The sequence below is a fragment of the Equus asinus genome, chromosome 18 (genome assembly GCF_041296235.1).
Source record: "Equus asinus isolate D_3611 breed Donkey chromosome 18, EquAss-T2T_v2, whole genome shotgun sequence".
Taxonomy (NCBI): domain Eukaryota; kingdom Metazoa; phylum Chordata; class Mammalia; order Perissodactyla; family Equidae; genus Equus; species Equus asinus.
In genome coordinates, this window is record NC_091807.1 from 28688860 (window position 1) to 28707499 (window position 18640).

Sequence of the window (18640 nt, forward strand, 5' to 3'; positions counted from 1 at the left end):
TACCTCCTAAGGTGATGAGATGTTTAAATAAGATGATGCAAGCATAAGACTTAGCAGAGGGTCTGGCATATAGTGAAGGCTTAGGGATGTTAATGATGTTATGGGCAATGATAAATGGTTGATATCTACCTTTTTACTTCAACTGAAAATATAGCATTAATGCACATGCATGTTCATAGCACTACTCACAACAGTCAAACAGTGGAAACAGCCCAAATGTCCATCAACGGATGAATGGATAAACAAATCGTGGTGTCTATATACAATGGAATAATACTCAGCCATAAAAAGGAATGAAAGACTGCCACCTGCTACAATGTGGCACAACCTCCAAGACAGTATGCTAAGTGAATGAAGTTGGACACAAAAAGTCACATGTTATGCAATTCCACTTATATGAAACATCCAAAATAGGTAAATCCATAAAAACTGAATGTCGGGGCAGAGGGGAACAACCTGTGAATGTATTAAATGATACTGAATTGTACATATCAAAATGGTTAATTTTAGGGGCCAACCTGGTGGTGTAGTGGTTAAGCCCAGTGCACTCCACATTGTGCACTCCCAGGTCCACAGGGTTAGATCTACACCACTCATCGAGTCATGCTGTGGCACTGTGCCACATACAGAATAGAGGGAGATGGGCACCGATGTTAGCTCAGGGCCATCTTCCTCAAGCAAAAAAGAGAAAGATTGGCAAAAGGCATTAGCTCAGGGCCACTCTTCCTCACAGACACAACAAAGGTTAATTTTATATTATGTGAATTTTGCCTCAATTGAAAAAAAATAGTGTCAGGTAATAGGAGGAAAGAACAGAGGGACAGAAATATCGAAGAGCACATGCTGGTCCACATCATCGACTCTTCAATTATTTAAATAGCATTTATTCACATAATTCCTTTCTACACATTCGGACAAAGTTTCAAAGCATTACTAGGTGGCTACCTGACTTTAAAACAACTGAATAAAAGGCAAAAATGTCCTTTGTTATCCAACTAAATCTTCTGTTTTTAGCATGACACACACTTACGCTCATAGACAGCAATTATGTATATATATTTTAAAGCACACTCTACCTTTTCTATATTTAGCAATCTAAATCTATTGAGGAGTCAGGAATTAATCCCCACCATAGTCGCGCTCCAAGTCAAGCCAATAAGGTGGAGAATGACATTGCAGACTTTCCAGTTACACCAATCCCCTAGAACAGCATGCCATTGGTGGCAGTGGGAAAGCTCCTCTATTAGATTTCTGTCTTTCATTCAATGTAATATTGTTCCCTTTAGCTCATAACAATCAACTGTGAACAATGGGTGAGGAAAAGTGACAGTCACAATAAAGAATTTAGCAGCCTGGGTGACAAGCTGACAACAAGATAACCGATGATGTTTCTCGATTCCAAAGGCAGCAGAGAAACTTTAGAGACCCAACGATTTCACCCAAGTCTAAACACGGAAGAATGATTACCTGATCTAATATAGTTTTCTTCTTCTTTGAATCAGTGACTGAAGACAGCTGCATTTCACCCATTTTCTTCATCTTTTCATCCATATCAATCTTTTGTTCCAGTTTCTTGATTTCTGACTTCAGGAGTCGGAGCGTGTCTTCCTTGTGGTGGTGTCTTGCGACGGCAGCTGCGCAAGCAGAATGGATGGCGGTGATCCAGTTTTCCAGCTCCGTCTGGCTGGTGGTCTGTAAGGGGGGAGGTGGGGACAAAGAAGAAACAGCCAGCTCTTAGGTCACTGGAGATGAAACAGTGTATTTCCAGAGAAGCAACGCCTGGGAGTCCAGATGACAGGTCCAGACACCCGACGGGGAAGGCTAACCTCTCTGACCTCCTCTTCCTTCAGAGACTTGATAAAATAAGTTAGTCTTAAGTCAGACACCAACCCTACCTCTAGCCCCCAAGGGCTGTCCAGAATGAAGTCACCATATTTGCTCACCAAATGTACTTACTGAAATTGTTGCAATGGACTGAATCCTTGTACCCCCTCCCCCCAGTTCAAATGTTGACATCCTAACCCCCAATGCGATGGTATTAGGAGGAGGACTTTGGGGGGGAGAATTAGATCATGAGAGTGGAACCTTCATGCAGCGAATTAGGCTCTTCTAAAAAGAAGTCAGAAAGCCAGCTAGCTCCCTTCCACCACGTGAGGACACAGCAAGAAGATGGTCATCTTTGAATCAAGGAGTGCGCCTGACCAGAACCTAACCATGCTGCCACCCTGACCTTGGACTTCCAGCCTCCAGAAGGTAAGAAATAAATTTCTGTTGTTTATAAGCCACCTGGTCTACGGTAGTTTCTTTTAGTAGCCCGAGCCAAGATACTTGTCTACGTGATAACATAGTTCACAGGGTTGCTATGAAGCAAAGGTCAGTTTCCAGAAAGACTGGTCAGTTCCAAGGTGAGAGTGAGGCTGAGGGACATTACTGGCCAAGGAAGACACAAGAGTCCTGCCCCCAGTGAACCACTGTGACCCAGATCCAAAGGTCACATGCCAGAGTTAAGCAGCAATGACACAACTAGGGCTGGGGGAGTAGTTAAAGGCAGCCAGAAGCAAAACTGTCTCAGGGGACACGTGAGAGTATCTAGGAACAGTGGCCACCCAGCAGCACCCCAGCCACCAACAATGGCCATTTGAGAGGGGATTTTAAGACAGTGTGGACAACACTCCAAACTGGGCAGGTAACCTCAAAGTGGGCTTGCTGGGTGCTCTGAAAGGCAGAAGTCAGAGAAGAGTTTGGGGAGACAGCACATGTGCGATGATATACTATTACGAATACTTTGGGAACTCAATCAATGAGTAGGTGTAAGTGAGGAGGTGCTAGACTTTTCCAGGTGTATCCCCTTAAGCCCAGAGAAGTTGAATAAATGCTCACAAGTTATCCCATCTGAAGAAAGGATCTACTTAGCCACCACCATACTGAAGTAGCTGCCAATATCGCTTTTCATGTACATTTTTCGTGTATCTTCTTAGTTTCCTAATTCATTTGAATAATGGTTTACAAACAAAATTCTATTAACAGGACCCCACCCACACATTATTCTATGCTGGCAACTGAAAGTTAAGTCAAGGCACCACTCCATCATTTCTGACTCTCATCAGCTTTGTAGTCCACAAAGCAAACTGCATCAAATGTCACAAATGATGTCTGCCAACAGAGCCCCCACACGGCACACCGCACAAAGCTGAACAATCCAGCAGTGGTTATGTATGTGCCTGTGTCTAAGGAAGACTTCAATAAGCTGGACATTCTCACAAGAAACAGCGGAAGTCCCACCTGATACAGCAAATGGAATCATTTTGTGAGGACTGTGGGGAGAAGTGGAGAAAAAGACACTGGAAGTCAAAGGTAAATTCCTGCAGAAATTTACCTGAGAAATTTAGGGAAAAAAGGCACGTCTGTATGAGATTCATCTTTAACTCTTAACTTTGCTTCAAATTTTTAATACTTATCTCCTCTTAGAAAGCCATTATAGGGCCTGGCCCCCAGCCCTGTGGCCGAGTGGTTAAAGTGCTGCACGTTCCACTTCGGCAACCCAGGTTCACAGGTTCAGATCCCAGGCATGGACCTACACCACTCACCAGCCATGCTGTGGTGGTGAGCCACGCACAAAGGAGAGGAAGATTGGCACACATGTTAGCTCAGGGCAAATCTTCCTCAGCAAGAAAAAAAAAAAGAAAAGAAAAGAAAGCCATTATCTGGTGTCTTGCCTTTATGTATCACTTGAAAGATACTCAAGAAAAAACACCGAGTTTAAGATCCTCCCACATATTATGAAACCACCATGCTCGCTCCTGCCTCAGACAACGTACAATGTTTGATCTTTGAGTCTCTCAGTGCACCTCAGCCATCAGTGCATATTTTGCTAAGTGGGTTATTGTTTTCACTTTTTTATTTTTATGGAAGAAATTAGCTCAGATGGAAAAACACTCTAGTAAGGATATTTTTCTAACGGAAAAGCTTCCAAGAAGAAAATACCAAGTGTTGGCAAAGATATGGAGCAACTCAAATTCTTACATGCTGCTGGCTGGGGGCTGGAGAGCAAACTAGTTCTAACTGCTTTGGGAAGCTGTTTGGTGCTACCTACTGAAGTTGAATATGTGCATGCCTTGTGACCCCCAAAATGCACTCCTGGGTATATACCCACCAGAAGCACATTCATATGCTTAACAAAATATATGTACCAAAATGTTCATAGCGGCACAATTTCTAATGGGCAAAACTGGAAACTATCCAAACACAGATCAACAATAGAATGGATGAGTCATGTGTGGTATAATGGCACAACGAAATACCATCCCGACTACACAGCACAATATGGCTAAATCTCACATTCATAACATTGAGGACAATAAGCCAGATGTGCAAGAGTATAGACTTCAAGATTCTATTTACATGAAATACAAACACAGGCAAAACTAATGTGCACTGTTAGAAGTCAGTGGGAATGGGGGGAGGGGGTGAAATCCGAAGGAACCACAGTGGGGGGCCTCTGGGGCGCGGACCATGTTCTGCTTCCTGGTCTGGGTCCTGGTTCTATGAGTGTGTGGCATGGGTGTGCCCAGCTGGTGAAACAACATCAAAATGTGTACTTTTCTATGTATGTATATTACACTTTAATAGAAAGTTTAAAAGAATCTTTCCAAGATGTATTACCCTAATATTTATATATAATTTTTGATAACTATCCTAAAAATATTCTACATCAGATTCTATTTTTCATTAAAAATTGCCCCTGTGAGACTGGAAGGGAAGTTCCAAACAGCATGACCCATTCGGCATCACTCCTTTGTCCTCCACAGGGCCTGGTAACAGCTGATAAATGGCTAGTTCCTTGAGCCGAAACAGACTTTCCCCTTTGTATGACAGTTCAACGGAAACAAGGAGCTTTCAGGCTTCAGGGAGCTGGTGTTTCCCCCCATTTTAAAAGGACATTGTGGGGGTGTTTCTGATGAAATCCATGCCGAGTTGGCATGTGCCCCTAACAGGAAGAGGCTGTGTCTCCTGTAAAAACATCTGGAACAGCAATGCTCAGTGGGAGGTCCATTGCCACTCCCCGGAGACACTCCTCGCTCGTCTCTGCCTCCATCAGAATCCTCTGCGGAGTCAAGAAAGGAAATACCTACAACCCTGACATAATACCTGAGGGACAGATGGAAAGATTTTAAACTCCTGATGCAAACTCTGCTAAATACAAATTACACACTTAAAATTTAAAATAAAAATATTCATCTAGAAGGGGTCCAGGTGACCATTTTACAATTGGAGAAACTAAAGTGCAGAAAAATTAAGGATAACATAGTAATTTATTTTAAACCCCAATCCCCACTTAAATTTTTTTAAGTATGCCACACTGCTCCCGACCCCCGAGCTCTCACCAGTTGCTCTAAAAGCCTTGCTATGGGGTCATCAGTCTTGTATACCCAATATTTTGAGCTTGCCCTAGGGACATAGGAGGGTGGAACCTTCCTGCTCCCTTTGAAGTTACGCATGGCCATGTCCTTTGGCTTTAGCCAATGAATTTGAGGAGAAGCGACAGGTGTCACTCCTAACAAAAGCCTGATTGCCCCGTTCTTGTCCCAGTGCTTACAGTCCAGGAAGCATTTGTCAAGATGGGGCTTCCATCAGCGTGGGTCTCTAAGTGTCCAGGACAAGCACAGCTTTACAGGCAATGACCATCAGACACATGGCAGGAATGAAAAGGTATGTTAAGCTGTGGAGATCTGAGGATTGCTCCTTACTGCAGCATAACCAAACCCACCCTGACTCATATACTAGCAAAGTAAGAATTCAATTTCAAAATAAGCAATGCTTTTTAAGCAAGAGTCTGTATGATAGACTTTTAACCTCCAAGAGGAGACACAATCTGATAGGTTCTGTAGAACAAAGGCCTTTTGCTCTCTTGACTTAACGAAAGGAGAGCCCTCCTTCCCTCCACCTGCCAGGATCTCTGCCAAACTCAGCCAAGGGCAGCCCACTCCCGTCTGATATCAGAGAGTTTACGTCTGTCTCCCAGTTCATAAGCGGAAATGAAGCAGGCTGACACCAGCCGATAAAGGTAAACATCCCTTGAAAGGTGTATATTTAACGTTGGCAAAGCAGCAGGAATTTCTTTATTTAAAAGAAAGGAAGATGGTGGTTCCCAGGGGTTAGGGGAAAGGGAAAACGAGGAATCAGTGTTCACTGTGTAGGTTTACAAGATGAAAAGAGCTCTGGAGATGGATGGGGGTGACGGCTGCACAGCAATGGGAATGCACTTAATGCCGCTGACCTGCACACTTAAAAAGAGTTAAGATGGTATGTTACGCATATTTTACCACAATTTAAATTTTTCAAAATAAGATAAAACAAAAAGGGGAAAAAAAAGCATATCAAGCCCCATAATCTAGAGAAAGCTAGATACAAAAACGTGATCGCAGCTTTATGAAAAATTTAGCCATCAGTCCTTTTAACCATTAAACAAATCTCAAGTCTGCAAACTCTTTTAAAGCCTGTCAGGGGCTGAAGGCAGTTCCTTTAGGGAGAATTTTCGCTCCTGCGGTCCCGTCTAAATAAAACAGCAGTCTGCCATTCTCTAGCATTAAGCCAAATCAATTCCTAAGGAGTACAATTGACTCAATGAGTTTTTCAATAGAGTTCGTCCTTTTTTAGTGGCATACGCAAAGCTGTGCGTGGGAGGAGAGGGTAGGCAGAGTCTACACTGACTTCCATCAACAACGAGTTAAGTAGAGAAAACTCTTGAAACATTTCACGGCCGTTTACAGGCTTAGCACTTCAGAGCTGATCACAGCAGACCACTAACTGAATACAGTGTATTCCAGTGTGGCCTCTCCAGGATTTAAATTCCGACATGGCTAGAAAAAAAGCTCTCCAAAGCCACTAACCTTATATCACCTTCTCAAACCAGGCAAGCTTAATGACGGACATCAGGTCTACCCCGGGGCCCTTCATTAGAATCCAGTGGTCAAAAGGCTGGAAGGAGAGACCACCACTGAGACCCTCTCAAGTTCTTCAACACTCATCACCTTCCATTAAACAAACAACGGCAGACAGGCAGGTAGGGAGGGTGAATTGTGTGTTTCTTCCTCTGCCTTCTGGGGATGCTATAAATACTGTATAAAGTTCAGTTCAGTGAGGGGGATAAGCAAAGTTCTTGCCAAGAGACAAATATAATCAGCAAAAAATGCATTTTGCATAAGAGCCCCTTTGAGTGCAGAGTTAAGATGAAGCTCGGGGCTTCATTATGTATTTAAAGAGGTCCAGCGCCAATTAGCCAACTGAATGGAGGATACTCAGTGATTTCAGATAATCAATGGTTTACGTGAGTGGCAGGAAAAGGAAAATTCATTTTAAACAAGGGAAATACTAGAGAATGTATGCCAGATCTAGGAAACTAAGATTTTGGATAATTTGAGTTTACAGAAGCACAAGAATAATTGTAAACCTAGGCTGAACTTCTTTTTTCCATTTTCAAAGAACAAAAAGGAAAAGGAATACAGTTACATAAGAGGTTAGTTGGAAATGAAGTTCCTATGTGAATTCCTATGTGAGTCTTTTTCCTCACTGGTTCTGTGTTTAACGTATTTTAGAATTTTATTTATACAAGCCTTAATGAAACTATCATTTTTAATATCTGTAAAGAGAATGACAGATATTAGCCCGTATCTGTAATATGAGACTCCCCTCCTCCACTGAAGAAAGTCATGCAACTGTGCACCCCTCCCACCCTCACCCCCTACCCCTCACCCACCCAAGGTGAATTCCTCGGAGAAGAAGAGAGGCTCCAGACTCGGGAAGCCAGGTACAAAAAGGAGGAGGAACTGTTTGCTGCCAACAAGAGAATAAATGGAAGCCTCACAAATGGCAATGCCAGTATTCATCTCTGGCAAAGCTGAGTAGCCCCATAGAAAAGGCCAACAAATATCGTCAACCAGATTCCCCTAACAAAAAGGCCTTATCTGTTCATGCCATAAAAGCCCCCAGTAGACGACAATGTGCACAGATGATATCCAAGGACTTTTTTGGTGTCTCACACTTAAATATGATCAGACAGTCAAGGATCAACAGACATTTGATGAAAGCTTCCAGCAGGAAAGGCAGAGACCAAAGCACACAGAAGAAAATGCATCAGGAGAAAAGAGAAACAACGCCTGAAGCCACGAAAACTTCCCCCAAATCTATAGTATCCTCAGAGACACAAGAGACTCTAAAGAAACAAATACATAGGTTACAATGAAAGTGGAGGGATGTGGTGGGAGGAAGGGAGAGGGGAAGGAAGGAGGGAGAGAGGGAGGCAGCAAGGGAGACAGGGAAGAAGGAAGGAGGGGAAAAGGGAGAGAAAGAGGGAGGTAGGGAAAGCTTTTAGGAATAATAAAAAAAAAATTGACCAAAATTAAAATTTCAATAGAACACAAAACACTATGAAGAATCAAAACACTAGTGGTAAGGAAATTATTCTAAAGCTTAAAAACAGAAAATAAAGCACATTGGGGGCTGGCCCGTGGCCGAGTGGTTAGGTTGTCACCCTCACTTCAACGGCCCAGGGTTTCGCCGGTTCGAATCCTGGGCAGGGACATGGCACCAATGTCAGGCCATGCTGAGGCGGCTTCCCACATACCACAACTAGAAGGATCCACAACTAAAATATACAACTATGTGCTGGGGGTATTTGGGGAGAAAAAGCAAAAAAAAATAAAATAAAATAAAGCGTATAAAAAGATAATCAGAAATGAGAATGGTACCAGAAAATAAGTGAATAAAGGGGAAATGATTTCCACACCCAAATCCCAAATTACTCAGATATTGTTCAAGTAAAAGGCAGAATGAAGATACTTTCAAATACGAACCATTTTGTAGAAAGTTACTACAGGGTTTTGTTTTTGTTTTTAAATGAAAATGAAGTGGTTTATTAAGGAAAAAAGGAAGACTTGCAATCCAGGAATCTAACTAGGGCAGTGAAGGGAAATCCCAGGGTGACTGTTAATGCACGAGGCCTAGAAAGCAACCAGATTAGAGCAAGAGGCGGAAGGGCAGGCTCCAGAGAAAAAACAATACTGATCGACTGCTTAATAAATTGGAGATTTAGAAAATACTGCTAAGCAACCAGAAAAATAAGCAAATTGAGCGGAAAAAAAAAAAAGAGGCAGTCATTAACTACAGGAAAAAACCAAAAAGTTCTTCAAGAAAGGAAATAAAATGATAGTACACTATTTGGTTCAGCAGCTAATACTATTTATATGTTTACGACAGCAGGGTAACATCATAACAGCATAACGGGGATGACTGATTTGGGCCTAAATTTTCATATGACTACACGGAAGAGGAGGAAGATGAGGAAAGGAGAATTTGCATATAATACAGCTAAATATTCATCTATCACAACAGAAAGTCAGTAGTTAATGTCTAAAGTCACTTGAGAAATAGTATCAGGATGTTGACGAGAAATGAGAGTAAATGCAAGAAAAAACAAACAAAAATCCTAACTAAAATAGTCGAGTATGGTTGTTTCAGAGAGGCTGGGGGAAGAGAGTAAAAAAGGATGGGAACAGGATTTCACTTTAAGTCTTTTCAGGTTAATGGAATTCTTTAAAACTCTGTGCTCACATTGACTTAATACAAATTGAAACTAATGTAAAAAGGAAGATGAATATAGTTAGTAACCTATTACTTGGATGATACATAATAGCATATAAATTATATACTAAAATCTAGCTCAGCCACAATTATATCTCTGCAGTGTACTTTTAACATATGTGGGGAAACCTCTGAACACGCTAATAGCAGGTCACGGACTGTAAGTGATTACCAGCCCTGTGTATTCATTTTGCACTTCAACATCTATACACTCCATCAAAGATAAAGTTTCCAAGAAGTAAATTTAAGTTGTGCATTTGGGGTTTTGAAAAACCCACGAAATAAGATGGAGAAAAACCTTGTTGGGTAAGAGTTGATGCTGAGGGTTTGATACACCACAAGCTCAGTTTGAGTCAATAGTTTGTTGTGGTTTCTAATAAAATAAGGAATTGACACCAGTATTGTGGAGGAAATGAGAACAGCAGGAACCAAACGGCAGGCTGCACAGGGCGGACCGTATAGGGGACAGGGTGTCAGGTTCCGGAACATGATTACAAGGAAGAAGATCAAGGAGAGGAAATGGATCATAGGAAAAACACAGTGAAAAGCTTAGGCAGGGAAGCCTAAATATGTGACATGGCAGCAGGCAAGGGAGAGCTGTTTTTATGTATTCAAAAGGTTATGAGAAAGAATAAGAAAACTTGCTTTAGACTCTAGGGGAGGATATGGAAACAAAGGTAAATGGCAAAAGTTACCAGAAAGAATGTGTTATCGCAACACGACAAAGAACTTTCTAGAACTTGGAGCTAACAAAGAGCTGGGAGCTTCCTGGCGATGGAAGTGGTCATGCAATGGGCAGGCTGACCAGCTGCCAGGGGCCTTGCAGAGATGGTGCTGACCTTGAGAGGGAGGTCGGACTTTTAATCCAGTCAAATTCAAGATGCTAAGTCTCCTCTGAAGCCTTTTGTCCCAAGTCCACTTGACGCCTCCTTGAGAAAGACGATGTCCAGATTTTCCCCTCATCTGGCTGCTCTTGTCCAGGCATGTGCCAACAACCTTCGTCAAGACGTGGCACTTCAAGATAACTCTCCAGACCCTGATGAAACTCGAAGCCTTAGATTTTTCGCAAGGATGCCACATTCAGCTTCTGTAAGGGTACTTACTTAGGAGGAGCACAGGGAACCAGTCTCTTTCTCTTTAGAACTAAAATGATAACTACAACATTTATTGAGCATCTGCTATCTGTCAGACACCCAACTTGCATTACCACATCTGATCCCCAATTCAACGTAATGGTTCAAATATTATTATTTTTCTCGCTAGTCTCTTTTCAATATGCACACTATACCCCCCTACAAGTGACTTTCTAAATGATTTAAAAACACTTTCTATGGAAAAGCAATGCCCTTTTAGAGATAATATTTTCTATACTTCTTTAGATATATAATTGCATATGATTTCCTACCCAATCAGGCATCACTCTTATTCTGCCTGCCAACTATGTTCCCAAGGCATTAAATATAAGAATTAAAAACTTAGGAGTTAGGATATGTTGCCATAAACGTCACTGAGCTTTTTGGAATTGTATGTGACATCCTCCAGGAATGCGTGAAGGAAGGCCTAAGAGGAAATTGTACTTGTAGGTGGTGGGTGTTGATTCTGGCTTCCAGTTGAAGGGAAGAACTCTAATTAAAATAGTTTCAGTACAGGAGCTCCAGCCTCCCTTTGCAGACAGCATAGCACTTCTTCTATACAAGCTGCTCTAACACTCGTGCCCATTCCCACCCCCATCCTGCACACAAAACCCCTTTTCTATTTTTGCTGGTAACACGACTCCCCTTTCCATGGGCGAATCTGAATAACAGCGTCAAATCAGCAGCAAACAGTCTCTGGAAACTGCGTGTACTGAATTGAGCCCTGGGGCTGGAATAACCTACAAATTATTTCCATAATCGTGGTTGATCTCCCTCACCCCCTACACACACAGGTTTCTTTCAAATTCAGCCCCTCTAGAGTTATGTGGATTACAATAAGTAGAAGGTAGAAAATGCCCTCATGGATCCCAAACACCAGTAATTTCCTCTGAAAAGGTTCATTCTGTGCTCTATCCCACGTAAGTAGCATAAAAATTTCACCATGACAAGAGGACACAGAGGTTTTCATGAATAAGGTCCTATGTTGCCACAAAAAAATTTTATTCAATGTGACCTACTGCGTATTCAAATTCTATTAGCAATTTTACGGCCAGGAAGGTCCTTTCAAAAGGAATTCACATCAGAGATGTTTCAGTAAAAAGGAGAGTGTACTAAAATCAACCAGATTATCATTTAACCTGTGTGGTGAGGCAAGAATGGCCAAAATCAAGTTCTGATTATGGAATCTTTCCAATAAGTGGTTTAATTCTAAGGACAAGAAAAGGTTAGTTACCTTTTACTGTGGTCACTGACTCTCACTCATGTTCTTTTTAGGGTAAATAGAAATAGAAATGAGATAAACAGTACACTTAGGCAATGAGAAGCTTTGTAGAACGAGAGGTTTGGGTTGAATCTAGCCCCAACACTCTGGACGGTGTGATTTTGCAGCCAATAACTAGCTTTCGTAAGCCTCAGCTTCACCCAACAGGGGACACAGTCTACAGCAGTCGGTTGAAATGTGATACACAATCCAAGTCACCAATTGCTGCTGTAAGAATTAAATGTGACTCACACTGTAAAACACTTTCAAGAGGGTGGCATACACTGAGGGCTCGGTAAAAGATAGCTGCTGCTACCACAATAATGTTGTTATTGTTATTATTGTTATTGTTAGAGTAGTTAGGCATTTCCTCATCTGCCAGATATCCAATTAATTAATAAAAAGCTATGCCAGATGCAGAAAAACAATGGTTTATAAGTTATATAGAATGATATTTTCATAACTTAGAGCATGTAGATTTTTAAAATAGGATATACAAAGCACTACTCATTAAGGAAGACTTCAGAAATGAGACTACATTAAAATTAAAAAGTTTCAGTATAACAAAGGACACCATTAAGAAAGGAAAAAGCAAGCCACAGAATGGAAAAAGATATTTGCAATGCATATAATCCACAGAGAGATGATATACAAAATATGTAAAGAACTGCCTTGAATCATTAAGAGAAGAATGACAACCCGATGAAAAAAATCAGTCAGGAGACTGAATAAGCACTTCACAAAGATGATATTGAAATGGTGATATTAAACTCATGAAAATGTGCTCAACTTTACACTAATAGCTTTAAAAAGATTTTTTAAAAAGACCTGACAATATCAAGTGTACGCAAAGATGAGGAATAACTGGAATTCTCTTAAGGTACAGATGAGAGCATAAGTACCTCAATCATATGGGAACTGTTTGGCAACGTCTAGTAACCCTGAATATGTGCATATATTCCCTGATGCAGCAATGCCAATCCTGGGTACATACCAATAGAAATGCGGACAAATATATCCTGAACATACGTACAGACTACTCATAGCAACATTACTCATGAGCTCTCAAAACTTGGATCCACCCAAATACACCTATGGAAAGGCTGCCAGATGTCCCCATTAGCCTGGGGCTGTTGCAGTTAATGCCTATTATCCTGGCATAATCGTTAACAGTGATGCTCTGACTTTCAAAATTGTACAGTTCTAAAGTATCCTGGTGAGTGTATCAGCAGCAAGGGGACAGTAAGGACCTCAAAAAGCTGCTCCTCAGTAAAAGTGAAAAGAACACCAGTAAAAATTGTCAAAATCAACTTTTTCAGAACTCTGAAAATTAATTAGATCTTGCAACAATCTGAGGTGCATTTATCAGGGAAAAATAGGCTGAATCTCAGTAAGAACAGCAAGTTTGGGGGCATTTAGTTTGCTCTATTCTCATCCTCATCTCTCTATCTCCACAATCATGTGAAAACTAGCAGTCTAGCAACCACTGAAGGGGACAGAATGGGTTTAGAGCTTCCCCAAAATACCATTCTCAGAGAATTGTCATTATTCAACCTGTTTGGCACTTCACAGGGAACCCCCACTCACAGGGCTCATTGTTATTTGATCTAACTCACAACTCACTCATGCAAATAGCTTTGACTCCAGCACAGTTTATGAAAAACAATCAGTAACAACTGTTTAATATTGTGTTTGCCTGAGATAGAACTAGTGGGACAAAAAAGAGGTTGACCAGGAAACTTTAGGAAAAGCTGGGGAATAAGATATTCATAAGATATCCATAGTCCTGGGAATCTAGAAGGCCATATCATGTAAAGGACTGTGCACATGTCCAGAAAATCCTGAGAAGGGCCTATGTCACTGTCCTGGCTGACCCTGAGGCTCTGCTAGCAGAGGTGAAAGTTAAGGCAGAGTCATTAACTAGCTGCCTCATTGTTGAAGACAGACACACAGAGGTCCTCAGGAAAGAGTGGGAGATTAATTGCTTCCAGGCACTTAAGGAAATCTCTCCAATCATAAGCTAACCACTAAACTACCTGAGCAGAGACTTCAGTGGCCACACATGACAAAGAATAAAGATTTTACAGATTTCAGGAAAGTCATTAAACAAATAAGCAACAATAACAAAAACAACTAACAACAACAAACCCTGGGGGTGAGGGTAGGGGATCTGATTTCAAGAGCCATCACATTATATTACTTAAAATGTAGTTTTCAACCAAAAAAAGTATGAAACACACAAAGAAACAACAAAGTATGGCACATACACAAGAGAAGAAGCCAACAATAGAAACTGACCCTAAGGAAGTCCAAATGTTGGATTATTAGGCAAAGACATTAAAATCAACTATTTTGAATATATTCAAAGAACTAAAGGAAATCATCTCTAAAGAAGTAAAGTATGAGAACAATATCTCACCAAGTAGTGAATAGCAATAGAGAAATTAAACAAAAAAAAATTTTTTTAAGAACCAAATACAAATTCTGGAGTTGAAATGTAACATAACCGAAGTGAAAAATTTACCAGAGGGACTCAACAGCAGATTTGAACTGGTGAAAAAAGAATCAATGAACTTGAAGTAGGTCAACTGAGATTATCCAGTCTAAGGAACAGAACAAAAAAGAAGTAGGAAAGATAAACAGTCTCAGAGACCTGTGGGACACCATCAAGCATATTAATATAAACATAATGGGAGTCCCAGAAAGAGAAGAGAGAGAGAAATAGACAGGAAGACTACTTGAAGAAATAATATCTGAAAACTTTCCAAATGCCACTTAAACACATACACATCTATATATCCAAGAATCTCAATGAATTCCAGGTAGAATGAACTGAAAAAAAGAAACAATACTTAGACACATCAGATTCAAACTGTTAAGGACAAAGACAAAATCCCCAAAGCAGCAAAAGAGAACCAACTCACCTGTACAAGGGATCTTCATAAGATTAGTAGCTGATTTTTCATCAGGATCCATGGAGACCAGATGGCAGTGTAATGATATTTGCAAAGCATTGAAATAAGACTGTTGATCAATAATTCTTTATCCAGCAAAACTATCCTTCAAAAATGAAGGAAGGAGCTGGCCCCATGGCATAGCAGTTAAGATTGGTGTGTTCCACTTTGGCGGCCAAGGTTTGCAGGTTTAGATCCAGGGCCTGGACCTACACCACTCATTGGCCATACTGCGGTGGCAACCCACATATAAAGTAGGGGAGGATTGGCAAAGATGTTAGCTCAGGGCTAATCTTTCTCAGCAAAAGTAAAAAAGAAGAAGGAGAAATGAAGACATTCCCAGATAAACAAAAGTGTCCTAGCCTTGGATGATAAAATACATATTGACTCCATTCAATTAGTAGGCTGCATATGTGTATGCGGACAGGGGTGGTTTGTAAGGTGCTAGACACTTCTATTTCTTGACATGGGTGGTAGTTACACGTTCATTTTGTGATAGTTCATGGAGCAATACATTCGTGTTTTGTGTACTCTTCTTTATGTATGTTTTACATTAGAGATTTAAAGAAAGAAAAAACCAGATGCTTTTTGTCTGTTCACAAACAAAATTACCACTTTATATTTCTTTAACCTCCCAAATGGAAATAACCATAGAGTCCAAACCCAGAAACTTGGTGAAATAAAACTATTACTCTCTTCCGGGCCTTTGTTCTGGCTGTCTCTTCTGCACGGACTATTCTAATTGTCCATTTCACCCAATCCATCCCTACTCTTGCTCTAATATTCACTGTCAGGCTTTACCACACTATAAAGATCTAGCCCTGTGTCTGTCTCCCGTATTACATGTGAACACTTTAAGGGGAGGAATTTTGTCAAAATCTTCTTGGTATTCTGAATAGCACTGTGCACAGCACAGTGGAAGCATGGAATAAAGGTTTGAGGAATTCACGCATTACTGGAATAAATGCAGAAAGCCTTCTTAACATCCTGAAAAGTTCTGGTACAGGGGCCAGCCCGGTGGTGCAGTGCTTAAGTTCGCACATTCTGCTTCGGCGGCCTGGGGTTCACTGGTTCGGATCCTGGGTGTGGACCTACGCACTGCTCGGCAAGCCATGCTGTGGCAGGCGTCCCACATATAAAGTAGAGGAAGATGGGCACGGATGTGAGCTCAGGGCCAGTCTTCCTCAGCAAAAAGAGGAGGATTGGCGGCAGATGTTAGCTCAGGGCTAATCTTCCTCAAAAAAAATAAATAAAAATAAAAAATAAAAAGTTCTGGTAGAGCATATCATTACCAACCAAACTCAAAGGACTACCTATAAAAGTCAGTGTTAATCCTGAAGTGATGAGCAGGTTAGCATTTTTTAACACAACTAACAGTCAAACTTCAAGAACACTGCGTAAAAAGTTCTGACAAGATGAGGAAGAGAAACAGTTCACGTTTAGTGACTCATTGCTGAGGTCTCATTATTTCACTTTCTGAGTAATGTCAGAAGAGAACATATTATGATAAAAAATTTTGACAGCTCCAATCATGTCTAAATTAAGATCTTCATGATCCTTTTTCTGAAGCTCTACACAAATGGTATTGAGACAACACAGAAAAATCCTTCGACCCATGGCAGACAGAGGAAGATCTCAACCTCAACTCACACCCTTTCTTGGGCTTCACATTGGAACCCTCTGGATGAGTTCTCTCATTTCTGAATTCACTATAGATGGTTATTTTGTCATTCACCATTTTTGTTTCAATAATGAGCAAAAGATAAAACCCACCAGTAAAAGGAAAACAGGGTGTGGCTCATAGGCAGGAGGGGAAAGTGTCTGGTTTAGAGGTCTGAAATGCCCTACAAAGGAAGTGCCCAACAAACCTGAAAGAGGAAGGCATCGCCCAGGGAATTGCTGAGGCAGAAGACAAAGTCCTTCTTGGGGTGCTCAGGCACGGCCTGCACAATGCTGTTCTCCACCCAGACGGCGTGCTTGGGGATGCTGTTGTGGTCTATTCCAGACCTGCCGTCACTCTCGTAGAAAAAGAGCGTACACCCTAGGGAAAAAAGAACAGGGGTCTGCATGAGTATGGGGCGCTTGTGCCACAAAAAGTTGCAGTGGAAATTATGGTTTGTGCCCTGTCACCAGGAAAGGGCTGTAAACTACAGTGTGTGCAAACCTAGGGAGTAAAGAGAAGAAGGCCACACTTGCACCGAGACCTTGGATGGGCTTAGAGAAAGGCAAAGATTCTTATATCACAGCTTCTCAACCAGACGGGACTCTTTCACGCATGCCCTTCTTTCAGACTCTTTACTTCTGTTTTAGAGTGTTTAGAGGTGTCCTCACAGGCAGGGGGCGGTTTGCAGCTCCTTTGGCTAGCAGTGACTGGAAATAGAGTTCCACAGGCCAGAACCGCAACTAGCACTGTGTGAGGACTGTCCCAGGGGAGCCCCTCCCCAATATGTCTCACGCGATATGCTACCAGGAAATGCAATTCACTGGGTTTCTTGACTATGCCCTTGGAGAGAACAATTGAAATATTGGCTTTAGGCAGTTTAAGGATAAGAAAAGAAATGATAGATTTTTAGTCTCAGCTCTTTTCCATAAAACGTTTTTCTAGAAATAGAACGTGTCCTTGTTCCCACTGAAAGAGGAAATGCATGGCACACGGATGAAGCCCTGTGGGAAGGCACCGGCCTGGTCCACACTTAATTGTACCATGAAACTCATGAGACAGTAGCAATAGAAACCTTTCATAGATTTGTGGCCAGGCGGCTTCAACACCCTCCATCGTCGCCTAAACGTGAAGCTCACGTCAATACTAATTACAACCTGAACACTTACTCTCAACTAATCAAAACCAATTCCAGAGGAAGCCTGGGCCCAACTTGATGACTCTTTCTTAACTTCACCGTAAGCCAACTCAGTCCGTTTTCAACATCTTATCACAAGCAAGGGCCACACTTCATGTGGACTGCAAAGCCCTCGAACATACAATCTATTCACAGCTACTGTATGAATTTCCATAAAGCAAATTTGCTTATATGTGGTTAATAACGTAGAACGATGAGGATCAATGGAAAAGTCACATTAGCTCAAAGGCAATTTTTCCTAGCCGATAATATTTCACATTTGCATGTGACAGCTGCTGAATGTAGTGTCTCCAAACAGAGCTGAACACAGCATACTGGTACACAGTGCCCACTCACTTCACAATTTTTCCCTTGGCGTAGTCTAACCAAAAGCTTTGCTTTAAAGTCCTAGTGCACGGTGCTCCTGAGCTTTAGGACATTCTAACTGCTGTCATTGTCTCTGTAATTTAGGAGTTTCAATTCTTCCTTCTATCCATTCAAATTATATTGACTTTTTTTTTAAAGATGAATTCCTATGTTTTCTGTGGAATTTATTGTTAGAAATTAAGATGTTAAGTATATAAGTATTTTTGGTAGGGTTATTTTTTTTTCAGTTTGGGGTTAAAAACTTGCATGTATACAATTTAATTCCATACCTATTGAGTAGTCTGCCCCAGCTCTATTTTTCCCATAATCCCTGTCATTTGGAAGATCTCGAGTTTTTTCAGGAACACATACATCACACTGCAGAATCATCTGTACCTCTGATTCCATGTCTTAAGCTAACATAGAGTCAGAGATAAATAGAAGAAGAAG

General features: G+C 41.2%; 1 protein-coding gene across 6 annotated transcripts in view; it reads right to left on the bottom strand.

Moving 5' to 3' along the window:
- Nucleotides 1-18640, bottom strand: part of TIAM1 (TIAM Rac1 associated GEF 1) — a 359691-nt gene that overhangs the window by 91503 nt on the left and 249548 nt on the right. For all 6 annotated transcript variants that reach the window (XM_014866485.3, XM_070488754.1, XM_070488753.1 and 3 more), the window contains 2 exons: nucleotides 16856-17028; nucleotides 1468-1692 (listed from right to left, as the gene is read on the bottom strand). In XM_014866485.3, coding sequence (XP_014721971.2) covers nucleotides 1468-1692; nucleotides 16856-17028 — 398 coding nt within the window. The remainder of the gene's footprint in view (nucleotides 1-1467; nucleotides 1693-16855; nucleotides 17029-18640) is intronic.